Here is a 19,811-nt window from a genome sequence, read left to right on the forward strand (position 1 = left end):
TATTTCTGTAATGTCTGAGAGTCTAGTTCAGGACTGCAAATACTTCATGCTGGGCCAGTGTTCTAAAGGTTGGTTTTCTAGTAACTGAGGAAGCATTTAAAGACACTTCAGGCCACTCTTCTGTTAACCAGTTTTCAGTGGAATAGTAGACGTAGGACACACACCACCTTCAGCAGAAAATACTATGCACCTGTATTTACCAGGCGTTAACAGTCACAATAATCCTAAAGAAAAACTGAAACGCTTAAACCAATCTTGCCAGTCTTTACTGTTCTTACCACTTTCTTGCCAGAAAGCTAATTACACGTCAAATACAGAGTTATGTCTTTATCATTAAACTCGGTTTTTAAATAAACATACCTGTTCTCAATCATAACAAAACTGCAACATTCAAATCAAAGGCATAACAGTGTAATGGCTTGTCTTCACCACTAAGAGACCATTTTCACTCTTTTTGTATATACTTAGCTCAAGATAGTAAAAAAAAAAGTCTTAGCTTAGTAAGGGCATAGAAAGCCCTGACTTATCTTCATTACAAAGCAATTCATCAGTCTTCACAAAAAGCGCTAAACTAACCTCACCAAGCTTATTTTCTAGAAACTAAAATGGTTGACTGGTCCTGCATTTTTACCTCACTGCAACCTGAAAGCCACACCAAGTATTCGACTTTTTTAGCAGTGAAAAGAAGTAATTTGCAAGTTAAAGTGTACTTAGAACAGTATCTGAACATAAGTCTGTATATTTGAGTATTTATAAATAACATTTTTTAAACATCAGTAAGGCCCTTAAGTCCACACAGTCACACATGTACACAGAAACAGGTACCTGGAACTGTCAAACCGGTAAGAAGTGAAAGGAAAGACTCCAGAGGTCTGATCCAAAACCTACTGCATTAACTGAGAAATTTCAATGCTTTTCATTTCTTGTTTGTTTTTTAAAAAACAAACCTGAAGTTACTTCCTTAAGGTTGTGTTTTAGAGAACTTACAAGGAGGGAATACTCACTGGCTACACAGTGAGAGACAGATTAAAGAAGTTGGGCAGAAGAGTAACAGAAGCAGAAAGAAATGGAGTGCTTCTTTATTCTAGTTTATTCCAAAATGGACTGAATTCCTAGAAGGCACCTAAACAAATAGCAAAAGAAAACATTCCAGGAACTCAATGAAAAAAACCCACTAAATGTGCATGCTATTTCTGGCAGAGGGGGAGAACCCACACATCTATAAAGTAACCACTTACAAAAACATTTCCACCTAGTACTTCTGTAACTGTGATTAAAACATTGTTTCAATGAAATACAATCTACTTTTTGAACTACATGAAAATATTATTTCTACTGCTAATGGCAAATCAGAATTAAAAAAGTCAGTAACATTTATTTATAGAATTTAATAAATACATACCAGTTTATTAAAATGGTATTTACAGTAGCCACAGTATTGGACGTTATCTGCACCATTGCCTTCCTCTTCACAAAGAAGTCCTGCAAACTGTGCACTAAAAATAAAGCAAACAGCATTCAAGGAAAATCATTTTACACCAGCTTGTACCACAGTATCACATCTGATAATAATATATGGATGCTTATATCTGCAATTAATAAGAGATTTCCACACAAGTAACTTGCAGCGGCATGTGAGCACATAACCAACCTTTGCAGCCCAGGGAAAAACATGTATAATTCAAACTTTGGCCTGTTGCCTTTTTTCAGAGTCTTTAAGCCATTCACAAAAGCTTACAGCTTGCAAATCTATATTTACTATGCAGCTACTTGTACAAATAAATAAAGCAAACTACAATGACTCTTAGCTCAAATTCAAGCAAAAAAGTTGTCTAAAAAAAGAACAGCTTTTAACAAAACCATACTATAGCTCCAAAGAAGAGTTCTTTTCAGAACTTGCATACACGCTTCTCTGTTTTGCCATGAAAATTACTGGGATTTTTTTAATCTAACTTGAATTTCATATTATATCAAACTGTATTTACTAGTCTAAAATACTGTGGCAGGCTAATTTCTTTTAAAGAGAGCAATAATTACAAGTTCCATTGACTGGACTACTTATTACCTTATTCTACTACGATGTTTTCAAAACAATTTTGGTTTTCCCCATTTATAACGTTGCTATATTTTCTTTATCAAAACCAACTTGGATATTGAAAAACCAACTATCGTTACATTTCTGTATCATTTTCATTCCCATATGTTGGGGTTTAGGATTCTTCCTTTTGTTTCTTTCCCTTAGGGAATTCTCTCCCGTATGTTGCTAGGAGACAACAACGACTGGGTACTTAAGAGAGACAAAAGAAGTTGCCAAACTCAGGCAGGAGGGCACCTGGCTGCACTTCTCTCCTCTGAGGGTTTCTCTGGGAGGGGCAGAGACACCCGAGAATGGGGCTGGGGAAAAGGGGGCTGGGGCAGCTGCTAGCTCTCCAGAGCTCTGGGCACTGGGAGGGGAGAGAGGCTGCAGTCCTGTGGGGAAATTTGGTCACCACTGCAGGGTTCTGCCTCCTGCTGCTTTTCTTCTGCTGTCAGTGGAGCTCAGCTCTTTAGGGCGTCCGCTGCACTGGGTCCTTATTAACACCAAACACGGGACCCTTCGCTACCTGCTCAGGTGCCTCAGGGGAAACCCCGGCATCCTCAGCCCCATCCCACCCCCAAGGGAGTCTTTCTCTCTGCCCGGCCCTTTTCTTCGGCTCTACTCCGCGGTTTTCGCCAAACCGTAGCCCCAGAGCCGCTGCCTGCCAGGACACCCCTGCGGTTCCAGCTATAGCTGCAGAGTTTCTGACACATGTTATCTAGCACTCCGGGGTTGTGCTCATCGCTGCCGTCGCAGCTTGCTGCTCCCGATGGTCCTGCTGGGACACCAGGATGGACTGCCCCAGGGGTTTGTAAAGCCAGTCTTTCTCCCATCCCTTCCCGCCCTGCCCGGCCGGGAGCCAGCAGCGCCCCCGGCGGCTGTGCCCGGAACTGCACATGGGGAAATGGCCCCAAGAGTGAGAAGCGGCCGCTCCCTGCAGTTTCCGGTTGGTTTTCTCTTTTTGTTTGTTGTTGCTGCCATTGCTGTTTGTTTGCCTTATTATACACATACATACTAGTAAAGAAGTGTTATTCATTTCCCCATATCTTTGCCTGAAAGACCCTTCATTCTAAAGTTACAATAATTTGGACGGAGGGAGGGTCATACTCTCCATTTTAAGGGAGGCTTCTGCTTTCCTTGGCAGACACCTGTCTTTCAAATCAAGACACCATAATAATGCAATGTCACAGTCAAAATTTTACATGGGAGTATTGAAATGAAAGAAGACTATATAATATGGTTCATTATCACAGATTTTTAAAAATATGTTCTTGGAAAACCCAAAAATACTAAATATACACACACCTACAGCTGATATCAACTAGAAAAAATAATTAAGAGCATGTCTTTAAGCAAAGATTTATTGTTTCTAAGCTTCTCTTACAAAAAACATGCACTCAAGCTCATTTTTCATTAGACAATAGTTCGGATAATCCCAATCTGATACACCTTGCCCTGGATTTCTGGTAGTCTTCACATTTTTCTTCCATTTTTTTAATATTACAAAAGCCTCTAATTATCTCCAGTCATATTACTCTCCAGCTAGACACAATTTTATAATACAGACCATGTTTTTGAACCAAAACATTCTAAAAAGTGGCAAGACGGCTGTTTTAATTTTGACCTTAAGTCTCATGCTCTTCACAGCATTCACTGAAAGCAGGGTTTTGGAATAAAGTAAAAAAGATGAAAAGGACTCTTGCACGTATCCAAGTGTTTGAAAGGAAAGAGACCTTTTCATACAAGCACTTGGATGTATACACTTTTTCACATCTGTAAGTAATCCCTTTACATGGTATGCATACTTTGAGAAAAAAATTCATTTTCACCATAAAAAGAAAATTGACATTGATCACATCCAATGAAAAATTAGAAACTTATTAAAGAATAAAATCTGCAAAGTACTCAAGCAATTAAAAGAAAAAAAATAAATGAAGAGTTACCAAGATTATCAGTACGAAAACAATGGAATTATACCCTTCAAGACCTCCACAAGATACACAAATTATCACTATGGTACAGTGAAGAAAATGCATATAAGTGATTTAAGCTGATGTGCAAATACCATTTCCCTGACTAAACTGGTCATGAAACAGCATACTGGGGCAGTAATAAAACAGGTAAATCCACAGATTATGTACCTAGACAGCCTATGTAAATCTGCCTGCTAGTGTAAAGTACCTCCAGCTGAAATTGAAAAAACTGAAAAATTGAAAATAATGCCTGCAAATTTTGGAGTGGAATTATTTTTGCTTCCTTTTTCCAATTAACATGTGGTTTAATCTAATTCTCCAGCCTCTTTCAGAAGCCCATAAATTGAAACAAGCATCTCCCGAATGCAAGGAAAACTAAATATCTTAAAGTGGAATTAATCAGACGGTAGAGGACACAGCTTTTTTTCTCCAGCAGTAACACACAAAATCTGAATAGTTCAGGATGATCTGCACCATTTAGATAAAACCAGTGAAGTGAGTTACTTCCATATATTTGGAAATCCATACTGGAATGGGTGAGTTTAGTGCATTTTTACATAGAGCTCAGTAATTTTCCCACTGATTTACCAAAAGTAAACAGCAAAATCAGTTAGTAGGCAATGCTAACAAATAATGTCTTCACACTCCCATATCCTATTAACATCCTCTACGAAAAACAACCTAAGGAAAAAAACCAAACTCCCCTATACTTATTCACAGGAGCACACAGCATTTAATACCACCCAAGGGGGTATTATCAGACAGTTTCTACAGCTCACAGCAAAATCTATGCTGCCACTGCCATATTGTTAGTAAACACTATAATAAAAACAAACCACTTTACTGTATTTCTTTACTCAAAGATGTACTAAATAAGGAGTTTATTCATTACACTGTGCGTATTAATTCTTTCTGGAACATCAGAGATAATAAATAATAAAATACACTTACCATGTTACGTGAAAAGCTTGTCGACATCCATGTTTATTACATGTCATACAAGCACCAGTGGCTGCTTTACTTTCTCTGCCTTGTTCATCACAAATATAGCATGTCTATCAAAGAGAAAATACTTAATTTGATAAGAAGCATACAAATAAATTCTGCGTTACAGGAGATTCTAGGCTGAAAACTACTGCATTTTGCAGCTAAGCCAGTGTAAGAACTTCTTTATGAAAGTCTAATCATGCATGTTAGCAAAAGGAGATCACCTGGTAGACTTCTGGGATTTGTGTAACACTTCACCAATGTTAAGGCAGTACAAATACTAATTTGCTTGCATTTCATACCACTGTCAACTAGCCAAAGTGTTTAACAGTCAAGGGTTAATAGCTTTAGGCTTCCCAACTGTCCTTGCTTTCAAGTTTGTGTTTATGTCCTTTTATGTTGCAATCATATTCGTTTAACATAACCTGTATTCATGGCATTCAGAAACAACAGATTAGACAGAGTGCCTAATAGTACAATATGCTATATGGTATACATATGTATCTACACCATTACACACAAAAAACACTGCAAATTTAAAATTTTATTTCTACATTTGGTGCAAAGAATTTTCAGAAGTGTCATAGCATGTTTCAATATTCATCTGATGCTCAACTACTTCTAATTAAATTGGTGTTTAACAGAACCCTGCTCTGTTCGGATGACTATTTCAGTATAACTTCCATAGCCCCATAAACATCTTGTAAATTAATCAATCAAGAACCTTCTGTAAAAAAGCTCAAATGCATATACCAAACCCATTTCAACCTTCCAAACAAGCTAAAATGAAAATAATCTATTTAGTACCTGGAAATCTTTTCATGGCATTTCTGTCAATTTATTTCCTTTACTGTGATGCCACAGCAATTTTTTATCTTTTCCAAAACATTTTCAATAAAACAGAAAAAAGAATTTAAGACAAAAAAATCCAAATCCTGCCTCATTATCAATACTTTTTCTTTTTTTTTAACACGTAGCAAATAAGTATGGATACATACCATATGGAAGCTCGCTACTATACTAGAAGTCACTACACTCTCTCACCAGCATTCCAGGGAGAAACACCAGGCAAAACTAAATCTCTTTTCACTTTTTCCTGTCCTAATTACTGAAACAGCATTTAGAGAGATTCTATATCATATGACATTCATGTGTAAAATTAAACAAATTAAGAAGAGATTCTTAATGGAAGTGTCATCCAGCACCGAGGCTGATTGTTTGTTTTTACATGAGAGAACCTTACTGAGTATTGAACATTAAGGACACTCCTACCCCTGTAGAAACCCCATTGTAAGATTCTTAAAGAGATGAGAAACTCCTTTATGCCAAAAAATAAAACTGTCTCTATTTTAACTAACTTACAATTTTATCACAACCTCCTTCCAGTGAGGCAGAGAATGAGCAGAATAATAAACAAAAATAACATCAACCATGGGTAGTAGAAAATACAGTAGAAAAAAAATGGACCAGGAGACCAGTGGAATTGAAAAAAAATTTTATAATGCAAAACCAGTATTACTTAGGAAAATGAGTGAAATTCTGAGAACGGTCTTTTACAGAGGTTTTTAGAACAACATTTAACAGGAGTTGTCAGCTAACTAAAGCAATTTTATTAATATGCAAGACTTGAAGGTAGGAGAGTTATTCTTATACAGTTTCCACACTACTTTAAAAAGCTAATATATCCTAAAATCAAACCCTATAATCTAACATTTAATAGATCAGAAAGGGGATAATCCTACTTAATTCTTTGCCTTGCTTCTTTTGTACATCAAGGTGGTGAACACTGATAATTCAGTTGTTTGACAGGGTCTGAGACTGGCTGCTTTTTAGCTTTCCATACCATGACCTGACACATTTAGATTTCAGGAATGAAAAGGGTCATGATCTATCAACCTCATCTGAGTCACTATATTAAGTGTAAGTAACTTCAAAGTAAGATACTTCCATAAATAGAGTTCAACAAACCCCATAAAACTCAATCTCCAGTTACTTTCTGGTTTTTTCAGAGTTTTGTTTCAAGTCCTTCAAGTTTTTTCCTCACTGAAGCTCAGAAAGAAAAGTAATAGAAGCATTCCATTTAGTAGAGATGTAGACTCCATTTTTCAGTATTTACCCTACCTGTAGTGTCTCCGTTTTGGGATGTCTTAGAGCAATTTACAGCAAAATGACTGAAAAATTACTACAAACTACATTATGAACAAGTTTAAATGCAACATGGTGGACTGACTACTAATTTTAAGAAGCTCAAAGAACTGTCCTACAATAGCCATGGGAAGCATTAAACCTATTTCCTGGTATTCCACATGAAACAGGGATAAAGAAAGTTCACCCTCCTCCTGTTCCAACAGTAAGTTCTCTATACCTTCTCATATTTGTACCTTCTCTTAGACACACAAACAGTTCCAGAAGCCTGAGAACCTTTGTCTTTCTTTCACAAAGGAAGACTTGCATGTATTTTCAAATCCATACAAATGCTACACCTTTGAAGCCTCTGAAATGTGGAAGTTTAAAATTGTCCCATCACCTTCAGCTGCACTCTTCTTCAAAGCTCTTAAGGGAAGAGAGTATTCTCCCAAATTCACTGCAAAACCAAAAGCTTTTGACCCAGCAAGGAAATTTTACTCAAAAACACAACAAATCTTACTTCCTTTAAAGGCAAAATATATATTTTGCACAGCTGTCTTTATGCTACTGTTAGTATTTTCCCTTCAAAGATTCAAAGTGTAAACCTTTTTCGCAAAATAAAGACAGAAGGAAAGATGAGGCAAAAAAAAAAAAAAAGGCAAAAAGTGATTTCAGATATAGTTTACTCATAACAGCTACCCAGTGGCACTCTCTGATCACAAGATCAAGCCTAGGAATTGTACAGAAATTTCTCATTGTTGCAGCAAGTACTGAAAGAGAATTTTGCCAGCTCCATTCACTACTAGGCAAATCAAGAGACACCAAATGCACTTATATTTTAATCACTTCTTAAAAGATATTCCTAAAAGCAGTAATTATATACAATTATCACATAGTTTCAAATGAACGCGAAAGAGACAAAAAAAGCTGACATAAAATAAAAAGATATTATACATGCATAACCATCCAAGGAGTAAGAAAAACCTATTTCTGAAAAGAAGAGCAACTACTAGTCCATTTCTTTTTTGGAAGCGACTGTGTAAGAAGAGTCTTCCTGATAGCTAATTCATTAATAAAATCATTCAGTGGATTCATTCTGTAATATGATGGGTTTTATCCCCAAAACAGGCAAACTTCAGGGAAACAGCAGCCAAATGTCTCTATATGGACAAGCCTCATGCTTTTGTACCTACAGCAATTCTTTTTTCATTTAACATTACTGTACTTGGTAATACTGCATATTTTGCCGTGTTTAATAAAGAAACAAGTGCATAGGGCAAAAATACCCAAACATTAAATAAGTACTATGTCCTGGCAAAACTTCAACAATATTTATTTTAAAGACTACAGTATAATTTCTCCCTCTTGATAATTTTCTTTGACTTCTGTTTTCCCCCAATTCCATATGTTACTGTTCTATATGTATCCAGCCATGCACAGGGAATTATTTAAAACTTCACAGGAAATAATATCTTACTTTAAAATCTCCTATTCCAACCTGAGCTGACAAACAGAATGAAATTATCACTACGCCTCTCAAAAAAAGAAACAACTCCAGTAATTTTTTCTTAGTTACATGTTTACATTTGTTCTCAATGTGCAACAAATGTTTCAAGAACTGTTTGTCATATCTACTTCTTGAAAAAAAAGCTTTTCTTTCCCATTTTTATGCAAATTAATGAAGTCAGTGAAATGCTCTACAAAATTTCTGATCTTAAAAAAAACCCCACAATTTAAATAAACACAATTTATCTTGAATAGCAATAAGAGTAGAAGGTGAAATTATTGCAGGCTACATGAAAAGGGAACTAACAGTTTAATTGGTTTTGGAGGGTATTGCTCAAGAACAGCCTACTTGGGAACCCATGGCAGTTTAACCACAGCAGTACTAAACCCAACACCTGCTGCAGATTTAGCAAGAGTTGAGAGCTCCCTGTCAGCCAATACTCCTTAAATTCAGTACAGTTACAACTGGCCTGCTGTTGGCACTGCAGTTACATTGCTTTCAGAAGGTTTGCTGCAGCAACTTCAGAAGAGCCATTTCTTGGATTTCCCTGAAACCCACAGCCTCTATCTCCCTGACCCAAAGAGACCAAACAGTGACAGTGAAATCTGAGTTCTGTACAAAGAGAGAACAAAAATAAAAATAATTTTGCAGGCTAGAGGTGTGACCGCAAACTTTGACATTTCTGACATCAGTCTCATTGTACTTCACAATCAACTGCAGTGGCCCCACGAAAGCACTTTTAGGCTGACTGCTAACATGGAAAATAGGCCTCAGTCAGAACACCTGCCCAGAGCACAGAGCACTAAGAGCCGGACAGCATCAGGAACTCTCTCTACATTAACTGTATGGTGCTAGTAACTATCTAGTGAGAAAAAAACCCACAAGAACTACAGACCAACAAAAATGGACACTGGAATTTTAGCAGCACCACAACTGCATTGTCATATATTCAGAACAAAAACTGTTTGAGAAAGAACCTACTTTAGATATGATGAGAAGGAATTAAAAACTAAAGACAGAGACAAACAATGGATTTTGTCAATGAGCAATAATAAAAGATGCAGAGTACATTGTTGAAGTTGCAAGAATTTACTCATCCAATATCCAATTACCCTCAATGGAAATGGTCCAAGATAAAACAACAACTAAAGCGTTCCATGAAATTTCTGAAGTACATTAAAGGAAAACCAGTACCAATTAAAAAAAATTATGACTGACTACTACTCAAGGAAAAAGCAAACAGATGTTCTGTTTCCTCAGAGTTGAGGAGAGAGAGGAAATAAACTCATTTCTTACAGCAAATCGTTACTACTTTGTGTCCATGCAGAAATGTTTTATTAGTTCTGTACTGAATCTCACTGTTGCATGTTCTTGACAATGCAGAGGGAAGCAAATAGTGAGATGAACAAAATATATTGACAGCAACTGGAGAAAGTGAAACAGAAAAGGAAAAGACCAAAGAAAGGAAAAAGGCTACAAAAATGAAGGAGCGGCCCATAAATCAAAGATGGAAACTTTGAAAGGGGATGTGAGGGGTGCGAGAAGTCACAGAGGCAACATGAACAGGGACTGGTATCCCTGTAGGAAGAACACAAGGTGATGTATACCTTGTTCTTCTTTCTCTTTCTTGTAACACAGTCTATTCCTACTTTACTCCAGTCTCCACAAACTACCATAAAATAAAGTTACAAAAAAAAAGAAACTAGAGGTTAAAAGAACAACACGAGAAAAATATGTAACACAACTAATCAGAAAATCAGACAGTGTGCATCTGCAGAAGGGAATACACAAAGCCCAATATAGTTAAGTGAAGAGAAAGTAACACAAGTGAAATAAGAAAAATGTAACTATCAATAAAGAACACTAACAAGCTGGTTTGTTGTTCTCCCTTCTGGGTTTTTTTGTTTGGTTGGGTTTTTTTTATTTGAAGTCTCACAACACTTTATAAAACATTCCATCTCACTGACAATTATCTAGGAGCAGTTCTCCTATGAGCAAATAATCCCACAAAAGTGAATGTTATTTACAAAGGCAAAGTCTGAAAGCATTTGCCTTAATACATTAGCATATGTTTCTGTCCTAAAAGAAATGTCTATAAACATGTTTATCTTAGTATCAACCCTTAAAATATTAAGACTTTGTGGTTATTAATAGTAACATCTCATATAGGCTGCAAAAGTATTTTAACCTATGGAAAATATTTCAGATTCCCTTCAAAATAAACTGTTATTCAAAGTACATGATATTTTTAATTAACAAAACAGTCCCTAATCTGTAAAAGACTATTAAGACACAGCAGATAACCTTACAGCTTAATTTAATAATACAGTTTTCTTAATTCTTCAATTTACCATAAAGACATTGCAGAAAACTTACAGCATTACTACACACATTTAGGGATTTTATATAAAGTACATTCTAAGAAGTGTAGTTTTATATTACTGAAGTTCACAAGTTTTAAAAAAATACATCAGATAGAAAAAGACATTTAGTTATACCTTATTATAACGATCGTGAGGAACAGACTGCAACACGATAGGCTCCATTGTAGAAACATTTGCAAACTGCACCTCGGGAATGTAGAGAGCACAAACCACATGAGCCCAACCTACAAAAAGTTATAATTGTATTTAATGTTTTCTAGAGGCTTAAAGAACATTTCAATATACAATAATGGACAATTACACTACAAAGAACCTTTTACAACACTTTTTTTTTCCACAGACTATTTTAGCTGTTTAGAATTTTAAGGACTAAAATTACACTTAAGTCATGTTTACATTTCGTTTTTGTTATCCAAAGTTTAGATGATCAATAACACATTTTTTAATGTACTCAGGGAGAACTTATAGGAATTATACTCCATGAAATTCAGATAGTAATGATTTATACAAACAGTGACACACAAACAGAAAAGCAATTTTTTTTAAATTTCTTAGATTAACATAGTCATTGCATAAAAGCTACGCAAAGTCCTGCAAAAAGGAAGCAACATCTGGCCAAACTGGTATTCTTACAAGCATAGCATCATAGAAGACTTCTGTGTATAATTTTTCTTTTAACATAGCATTCTGATTTGAAGAGACTCCTGTTTTTTTTCTGTAGAAAGAAATTGCAGCACATACACACACCCTCACAGCCCCTCTATGAAATCTTTTGCTTTTCCATTTATAAAGTTGTGGCCAACTCATTTTTTCATAGGACTACAAACACCTATATCCAGACCTATTCTATTTCATTAACTTGGTGTCATCAATAACTGGTTACTTACCATACTCTGCTTCAACAACATTTTGAAAAAGACAACCTTAATTGTCTGACATTTGGTCGGATGTAGGTGGCGGAAACACCAAGTCAGAAACAAACCTACTAATTTGAAGCCTTTTTTCACCACAGAGATCCTCAGAGCTGTTGCTTTGTTTCAGTGGAGGACCCTATGCCATAATTGTAGATTTAGCAGAAGTTGCTACGTAGCTAATCCAACATATTACTATACTGGCATTAATAACAGAATTATTAAAAGTATTATCGCCTCATCTAAAAGTGAATTTGGTGCTGCTAATCACTTGGTGCTAATTCTGTTCTTTCTCGTGAGAAAAATTAAAGTCTCTTGTCACAAGATCCTCAGTATACTTTAAAAATAGTTCTGCTTTCCTCCTACCCAGGCTTACTTGTATACAAACATTAGGGACATAAAATGACAGACTTACATAATTAGATCATTTAGAAGATTATTAGCTAAGGCAAGCAAAGTAAATTGTTATTGTGCAAATGCATGCTATAGCAAAACAACAACAACACAACAACAACACTAATAATAACAATAGTAATAATAACCCCCCCAAAAAAAGGAAAAAAATTAAACACAAAACCCACCATATACTGTCTCATTGCAGCCTGAGCTTTAATCTTGGATTTTTTCTTCTCAACTGCTCTACAACATCTAAAAGTTCTTAATTTCTTCACCAAACTGTACTCTGACTCTTAAACTGAGTTAAACACAAAGCTGTGCTTGCATACAGTAGTATTGTTGAGACTCTAGAATGGCATTTAGAATAAAAAGCACATAGGCAATTCCAGATACTTTTCTTAAAGCACAAATCTTCTCCAGTTTCTGCCAACAGATTTGGTGTCCCCCCTCTCTATTTACTAAATTAGTAGTTACAATTTCTATGGAAAACGAAAAGTGCACACAACACACTCAACAGTTATAGTCAACATTCACAGTCAACACCACACGTATCTTTCTAGCATTTCAACAACAACTGAATACAGTATCTGTGCTGCTCCGTAATTTTATTCAGAAACAGTCTTTAGAATTATTCTCTACAGAAAAGGCATGAGACTAATAAAAGTGTAGGCTAAAAAAAAAGTATAAACTGCCAGCTTGAGCTGCTTTTAAAACCTGTTCCAACAGACCATTTTAAAATTATCATTAACAGACAGACTGAGAAAAAAAAAACTATAAAAACCACAACCTTTTCTGTTTGCTTGTCTACTTGAAATATCTTCAGGGAAAGTGGGTTTATAAGGGCTTTTCTAAGAATTGCAAACTGCCTTAAGCCAGAATCATCTTACTAAAGACAAATAAATGTTAACATGGGGTTAACGGTGAATATTTATCTTTAAATCTTCTCTCAAAAAATTAACTCAAATAGAAACACCATCCATCTAATAAAGCCATTAAACCAATAAAAAAGTGACACTGAAATTTTGAAAAATTATACCTTCAGTTGGCTACACATAATCAGATGGCAAAAGCTTTTACTTTAGATGTAATTAGGCCGGTACTCCAGTTACACTTACATATAATGGACAATTATTATGTAAATATACAAAATAAACCAGAGACATTAGGGGGAAAAAAACCCACTTACTAATTGAACTGAAATTTAGGTAGGTAAAGAATTTTTATTATAAGGAAACAGTTTCAGGAGTAACTTTAATTGAATAGTGCTTCACACTATTTCCCCCATCCCCCATAAAAAAAAACCCCAAACCAAAAACCAAACAAAAAAAACCACCAACACCCTACCTTATGTTCTTATTTACAAATAGAAAGTACACCTCCAAGACAGCTGTGGCCAGAGGCTTTTAACTTTCATGAGACCAAAACCAGTACCTATATAATGAAACTGAAGCACCACAGCACTAAAACACTTTTTGAACATGGGTTAATAAGCGCCCATGGAACTGAGGGTAAGGGACATTTTCCACTGTCCCATCTCCACCTTCAGATCCCAGACAATCTGGCCTTGTTGGAAAATCACAATAATAATACAAAGGCACAATAATGTCCAACAATTATTTAACCAGAGGGGTGGTTGCAGCACCCTTATGTTACCAGCCTCAAATCTCTACACCAAAAAAGAAGTCTGACTCCAGCATCAGCTTCCACTTGGTTTCAAGACACCCTGTACATAAGTTCTTAAATATTCTTTTGTCCAAACTTTAACTGGTGAAGACACACAAAATTGTCAGAGAGCAACACCCAGCTGACCTGGAAGTGTCACGGAGAGTTCCTTTTAGGAAGAGTAAGGAAGATACTTTTCCGTAACAAGCGTGGTTAAGAACAATTTTTTTGAAGGTGCTGTGTGCAATCTCCACCTTCTGAGAACTCAAGGTCTATAGACTCCTCCACAAAACTTTATAGTTAAGGGAAGTCAAGAAGATCCCATTTTGCTATGTAAGAACCAGACAGAAGGAGGAAAACAGAAAAAAAGCAACCAAGAACCATTTTCCGAAGCATCACGAGACTAGCCACTATTGCTCCAAAGCCTAAGCATGGAAGTAAGGACACCTATGGCCAAAGTGTGAGAGATCTCAGTCTCGCTGATGGGTGCTACTAACCTATAACCAGTTTTACTTGTTATGTCTCGTGTAACTGAGAGTGTTCCTGACTATGTAACACAGTGCAAACACACCTTCCCAATCCTCTGCTGACATTTCCTTCTCTTTGACACAACTACTCGGGCTGAGCAGAGCTCAGAGTCCCAGGAGAATAAAGGACCTATTGCCACGATCAAAGTTGAATGCTTTTGTGTACTGTTTCTTACTGGATGATAACTGCCCTCTTTGTCTGCAGGGACAATGACACATTCTAAAGACAACCATCCAAACTGAACATAGAAGGCCAGATGAGAAGCAAGCATTTAAAACGATGTGTGGTATTTAAGGCTTCCTTAAAATACATATTTTTCCATTTACTCCATCTAAGCTATAAAGTTTACACTATACTCTTCTTGTTCACATCACCTACTACTTTATCCTAGGGCAACTAAAATTTTATCAGCAACTATACACCTTTGTCCTCCTTCTCACCCAGGAATAAAAAACTATCACTAAATCCAGTCCTTTTAAGCATTACTGATGTTTAGGTGTGAATAATACTGTTATACACCCATGTTTGGGGTTTTAAAATAAAAAGCCCCAACAGCACTGTTCTACACATTCAAAAACACTTAAAACATTCTCTCTCGTTTCTGTTGCAACCAAATTATTTTATCAGCTCTGCTCTTCACCCAAACACCAAACAGAAATAACAGCAAGATATTTCCTTTTTTTCTAAATTTTTCTCCAGATTTAGCCAGGAACTCATGCCATTTTTGAGATCACTTTTGTTCCAAATGAGTTCATTAAACCCATCTCTGTAAACCACATCATTTACTCTTTAAATCAATGATAAGCTTCCAATCACTTTAGTTGTGTATGGTCTGAATGAATCTAGACAAATGGCCACAGATATATTACTCTTCTTAAATTTTACTAATGAAACTTGCAGTAATTGCTAACAAACTCTTACTATTCCCACTGAATTCCTTATATCCAATTTACTTTTGGTTTCATCTCACTTTCAGGACAACTTTAACTGGTAGAGAGGGCAGGAGAAATGTTTCAGCAAATAGAGAGACTGGCAGCTTGCAAAATGTTCTTAAATTTTTCCCTTATACTCAGACTTTCTTATTTAGTTTTCAATCTTTGAGATGGTGGCCTTTTGACATATGTGCCTTTTCAATAATAATACTTTTACCAGATGATATTGCTTGCCTTGCTTGTATTAAAATGAACCTAATTTCTTGGTTTTAAACTAGAAAGCCTAAGAAACACATCATAAGGATTCAAATCAACCATCATGTTTGCTTCTTTCTGTGCACTCTTATTAGAATGTTTTCTCTGAAACTGCTGAAGAAAACCCCTCAGGCTACGATGGGCTGACAAATTCACTGCCTCTCTTGCTTCAAAAAAGCCCAATATTCTACAACAATCAGTGTCTCCATCCAGAAATTGTAGAACATAATTTTTAATTTTTACTTACTGGTGATAGACAAAGTTAAAAATATTTGCTTCAACTGCACTTTTAAAGTTCAGTAACTTCAGGAAATGCTGCTTACCTTACAAAAAAAAAAAAAAGAAATCCTGTGTGCTTTCTAAGAAAACATTACACAAATATAACTTAGTCATTTGCCTTTGGAAAGATCTTAGAAAACAAATTCTACCAACTTTAAAACAACATGAAAAACCACATATAAAGCAACTCTGAGATCTGCTTTGATAACAATAATGAAAAACCAATCTTTTTCCAGTATCAAAAATTGGAAATTCATGCTGAGAAGTCTTCAAAGTCTAAATACACCATATGAGACTTGTAGCATTTCACTTAAATGAATTTTTCTTTCTATTTATCTCTTAGAAAGACACATTATTGAGTTTTGCCAATTTTTACATTTCATCCTAGTTCATTAAATGTTTAATTATCACCACAGAATCTATCCAAATGTTATCAACCTTTCACTGAAATTTTTATTTCTGGTGCCTTACTGATTTTTAATTCAGTGCAAACCTAGCAGTACATATGTAGCAGATATAATTTTAATGTACTGTGTTCACAAACATTCAGAGTAACAAAGCTCAGACTTCAGACCCCTAGCTGAACATAAATAATTGATCTGTTACCCCAATGTGATGGAGAAAAGTAATTCCTAGCAATTCCACCATCAGCAAACACAAGACTGCTGTCAACAAAGAGTTCTATAATTAGAAGTAAACTCTACTGAAGTAAATTAATGAAGAAAACCCAGGAAGATAAATAATACACAATATGCTATCCATCTAACTAATTCTTTTCCCTTTACAACTACTGCTTAATTGCCCAAATTTTGATTCACAAGCGCCCTCCTCATAAATAAACTCATAGTACTTTCAAACTGCCTTCCAGTGCAAACTTTCAAGCTTTGCTTTTATAGTCTTGGACTTCATAATAAAATAACAGCAACAAACATATAACCAACCTCCCATCCACAACAAGGGAAGCCCCTGTCTTGCTTATGAACTCAGAGGCACAGAGCAGGGACTCCAGCACGACCCATGGTCAGTGCTGAAGCTGTGCAGCAAAGCACAAACACACGGGAGAGACCAGAACCATGAAGCCACACTGAACTCCAGCCAAGCACCAGCCGGGTAGCACAAGAGTTCTGGGTTATTATTACCATCCCCTAACCAAGCATCAATGTCACAGCAAAATTTGTTTAGGCATTCTAAGCTCCTAAAGAGCACCCTCCGTTTCCACAACTATCAGATCTGCCGACTGACCCAAAGGCTGAGCTCCATCCAACTCTGCTGGATTCACCTTTCAAACATGTACTTAAGACCATTACTGTTACTCTTTGCCAAAGGGAAAGATTAAGTACTATTTTAAACCTTTAGCTAAGTGTCTCTTAATTAAGACATTCCATACACTTTTAACCCTGATCTTCCCTTCCTGTAAAAACAAGAAAATTTGCAGATAAGAAATCTGTCAGCTGAAGTTACTGGTTTTTTCCTTCCTCTATTAAATAAAGATTTAGAGTTTGCTATAGTTAATATAGCATTATTTATGTTCTATTGTTTGATCCACTCTTTGAAGAGGGCTATAAAGAATGTACTAACACTAGCCACATTAACCACTAGAACTCTCACTGCTGTGGTTGGTAGTCAACCTCATAATTGGTACGGAATGGACAATTTGTTAAAAAGGTAAAATAAATACTATAATAAATATTATTTGTCTACAAAGAAGTAGACAAAGTCTACTTCTGAATTTCCTACGACTGAATTTCACAAAATACTCTATTTAGAAAAATCTGGTCCTCAAGTAAAGAATTGATTAATTTTGAATTGTTACTCTGCAGCACAACAAATAGTTTGTTTTTAAAACAGCTACAGATGAAATTCCACTGGTCCACCTGGCAAGCTAATAGCCTTATCAATTTTATCTGGTGTGCTGCGGAGTTACTGAGTTTCTTCTGCCTCTCTCAAGAAATTCTTTCACACAACAAAAGGAAGAAATGTATAAATAAGCAACTAAAACTCTAAAAAAAAATTCTACGTATACACTGTGATTATCACTAACGTAAATCATAAATATACAATACTTTATATGGTAACACAGGAATTTATAATGCTGCAGTACTTTAAATTCATTCTCTTTTTTTCTTTTTCTCATAAAAAAAATACACACACTGCTGTAAATCTGCTCAAAAAGGCTAGAACATCTGCAGGTAAGCACTTGCAAAATGCATACGTCTTAGTGTGTACATATAACATTATACCATCCACATTCTCAGACATTAACACCAAGAATACTCATCAGAACAGTAAAGCAGATAGTGAGACTAATAATAATAACAGCAATGGGAAAGCCTACCATATAATGTTTTTATAGACTTGGAAGATCCTGCCACTAACCCAGGGGGTGGGAAGAGGGTCTGGACCATGACATAAAACCACCACATTGTTTGCTGGCCTTTCCCCAAGCAGCTGCATGAAAGAAGTCTTGGTGAAAAGTCACACAAAGAATGCTGTTACACAGCATTCCTGATCATCATCCAGTGGAATCAGATTTCAAAGTAACAACTTGTATAGCAAAATCAAGCCTTTTAAGCTTACAGAAAATTGTGGAAAAAGATTACTGCAGGAAGCTATTTAAATGTGAGATGCACTATATTAGATAGAAGTGAACAATTTGGTTAAAAAACAGACTGCATACTCAGTATTATGAGAAGATAAAAGAACTGGGATTCAAAAAGCTATAATCAGTCCAAATGGTCATGATTTTATTTCCTCCTCACTGAGTGTCTGAAATCCAAAGGAAATTACTGCAACAGTTAAGGAAATATTACTGAACTGAAAGGCCCAAAACTGCCAAATGCTAACAGTTCTCAAGTATCTCTAAACAAATGCTCACTTGTTACTTCTCTGTTTTTCAAAAAATGTGTTTATATTCTATCCAACTATTAATTCACTTACCAATCCACCAAGCTTAAGGAAAATTATTCTTTCAATAGCCTTCTTACACTTAAAACAACAAATCGATAAGCAATTCATACACGTATCAGGTTTTCTCATTTAAAAAAACTTTTATATTTTTCAATGTTTAAAACCACAGCGGTTCCCCTAAATGAACACGAACACCAAATTTATCGCGAAATTCTGTCAACAGATATATACAGAGAAAGAAGTTCCTTTCTCAATTCAATCTTATTTTTCTACTTTTAGTATCAACAAGAAAAGAATAAATAATTTTTAAAAAACCCAACAGGTAATAGCCTAATGGAATTTATATAATTCCAATCTCTGAACACTGAGAAGGTCCTAATGTTTATGTAAAAACAAAGTCCACATGCAGAAAGGGTTATTTTTTTTTTTTTTTTTTTTTTTCACAAAACTTAACCATAGTCCTAAAACAGCCATAGATGTTAGGCAGACAAAATATTAAAACTTATTCAAAGCTAATTCCTAAAATTTCTTACAAATACCTTGCTCATAACTATGCAATGCCCTATTACTCTTAAAAATTATCTAAATCAAATGTGTAGCTAAATACAGTCAACTCTTACCAATCCTTAGGATAGGTAAACCCATTGACAGGTAAGCCACACCACAGATACTAGTCCAGACTCCAGCTGGCTAAATCCAAGAGTATTGTTTCCAAGATCTGTGCAAGTGCAGGAGCAGAACAGCCATTCTCACCCAGTGCAGAGACTGAACAAGCACGTGCAAATGGACCTTAGCTGCTCCTGTTCAGGGTCAGTTCAGGTCTCTGACAATGGAAAGAACAGGAGGGGCACTGAAGCAGACTAGGACATATTCCACACAAATCCAG

At 35.8% G+C, this 19,811-nt stretch overlaps 1 protein-coding gene across 5 annotated transcripts in view; it reads right to left on the minus strand.

Annotated features, from left to right (window-relative positions):
- MLLT10 (MLLT10 histone lysine methyltransferase DOT1L cofactor) overlaps nucleotides 1-19,811 on the minus strand; it is a 130,532-nt gene that overhangs the window by 79,376 nt on the left and 31,345 nt on the right. For 4 of the 5 annotated variants that reach the window (XM_066316343.1, XM_066316353.1, XM_066316335.1 and 1 more), the window contains 3 exons: nucleotides 11,170-11,279; nucleotides 5,002-5,105; nucleotides 1,403-1,496 (listed from right to left, as the gene is read on the minus strand). In XM_066316343.1, coding sequence (XP_066172440.1) covers nucleotides 1,403-1,496; nucleotides 5,002-5,105; nucleotides 11,170-11,279 — 308 coding nt within the window. Of the gene's footprint in view, nucleotides 1-1,402; nucleotides 1,497-5,001; nucleotides 5,106-11,169; nucleotides 11,281-19,811 lie in introns of all 5 variants that reach the window. The other variant, XM_066316364.1, reaches the window with a different exon arrangement.

This window comes from Sylvia atricapilla, chromosome 1 (assembly GCF_009819655.1).
Source record: "Sylvia atricapilla isolate bSylAtr1 chromosome 1, bSylAtr1.pri, whole genome shotgun sequence".
NCBI classification, from domain to species: Eukaryota; Metazoa; Chordata; class Aves; order Passeriformes; family Sylviidae; genus Sylvia; species Sylvia atricapilla.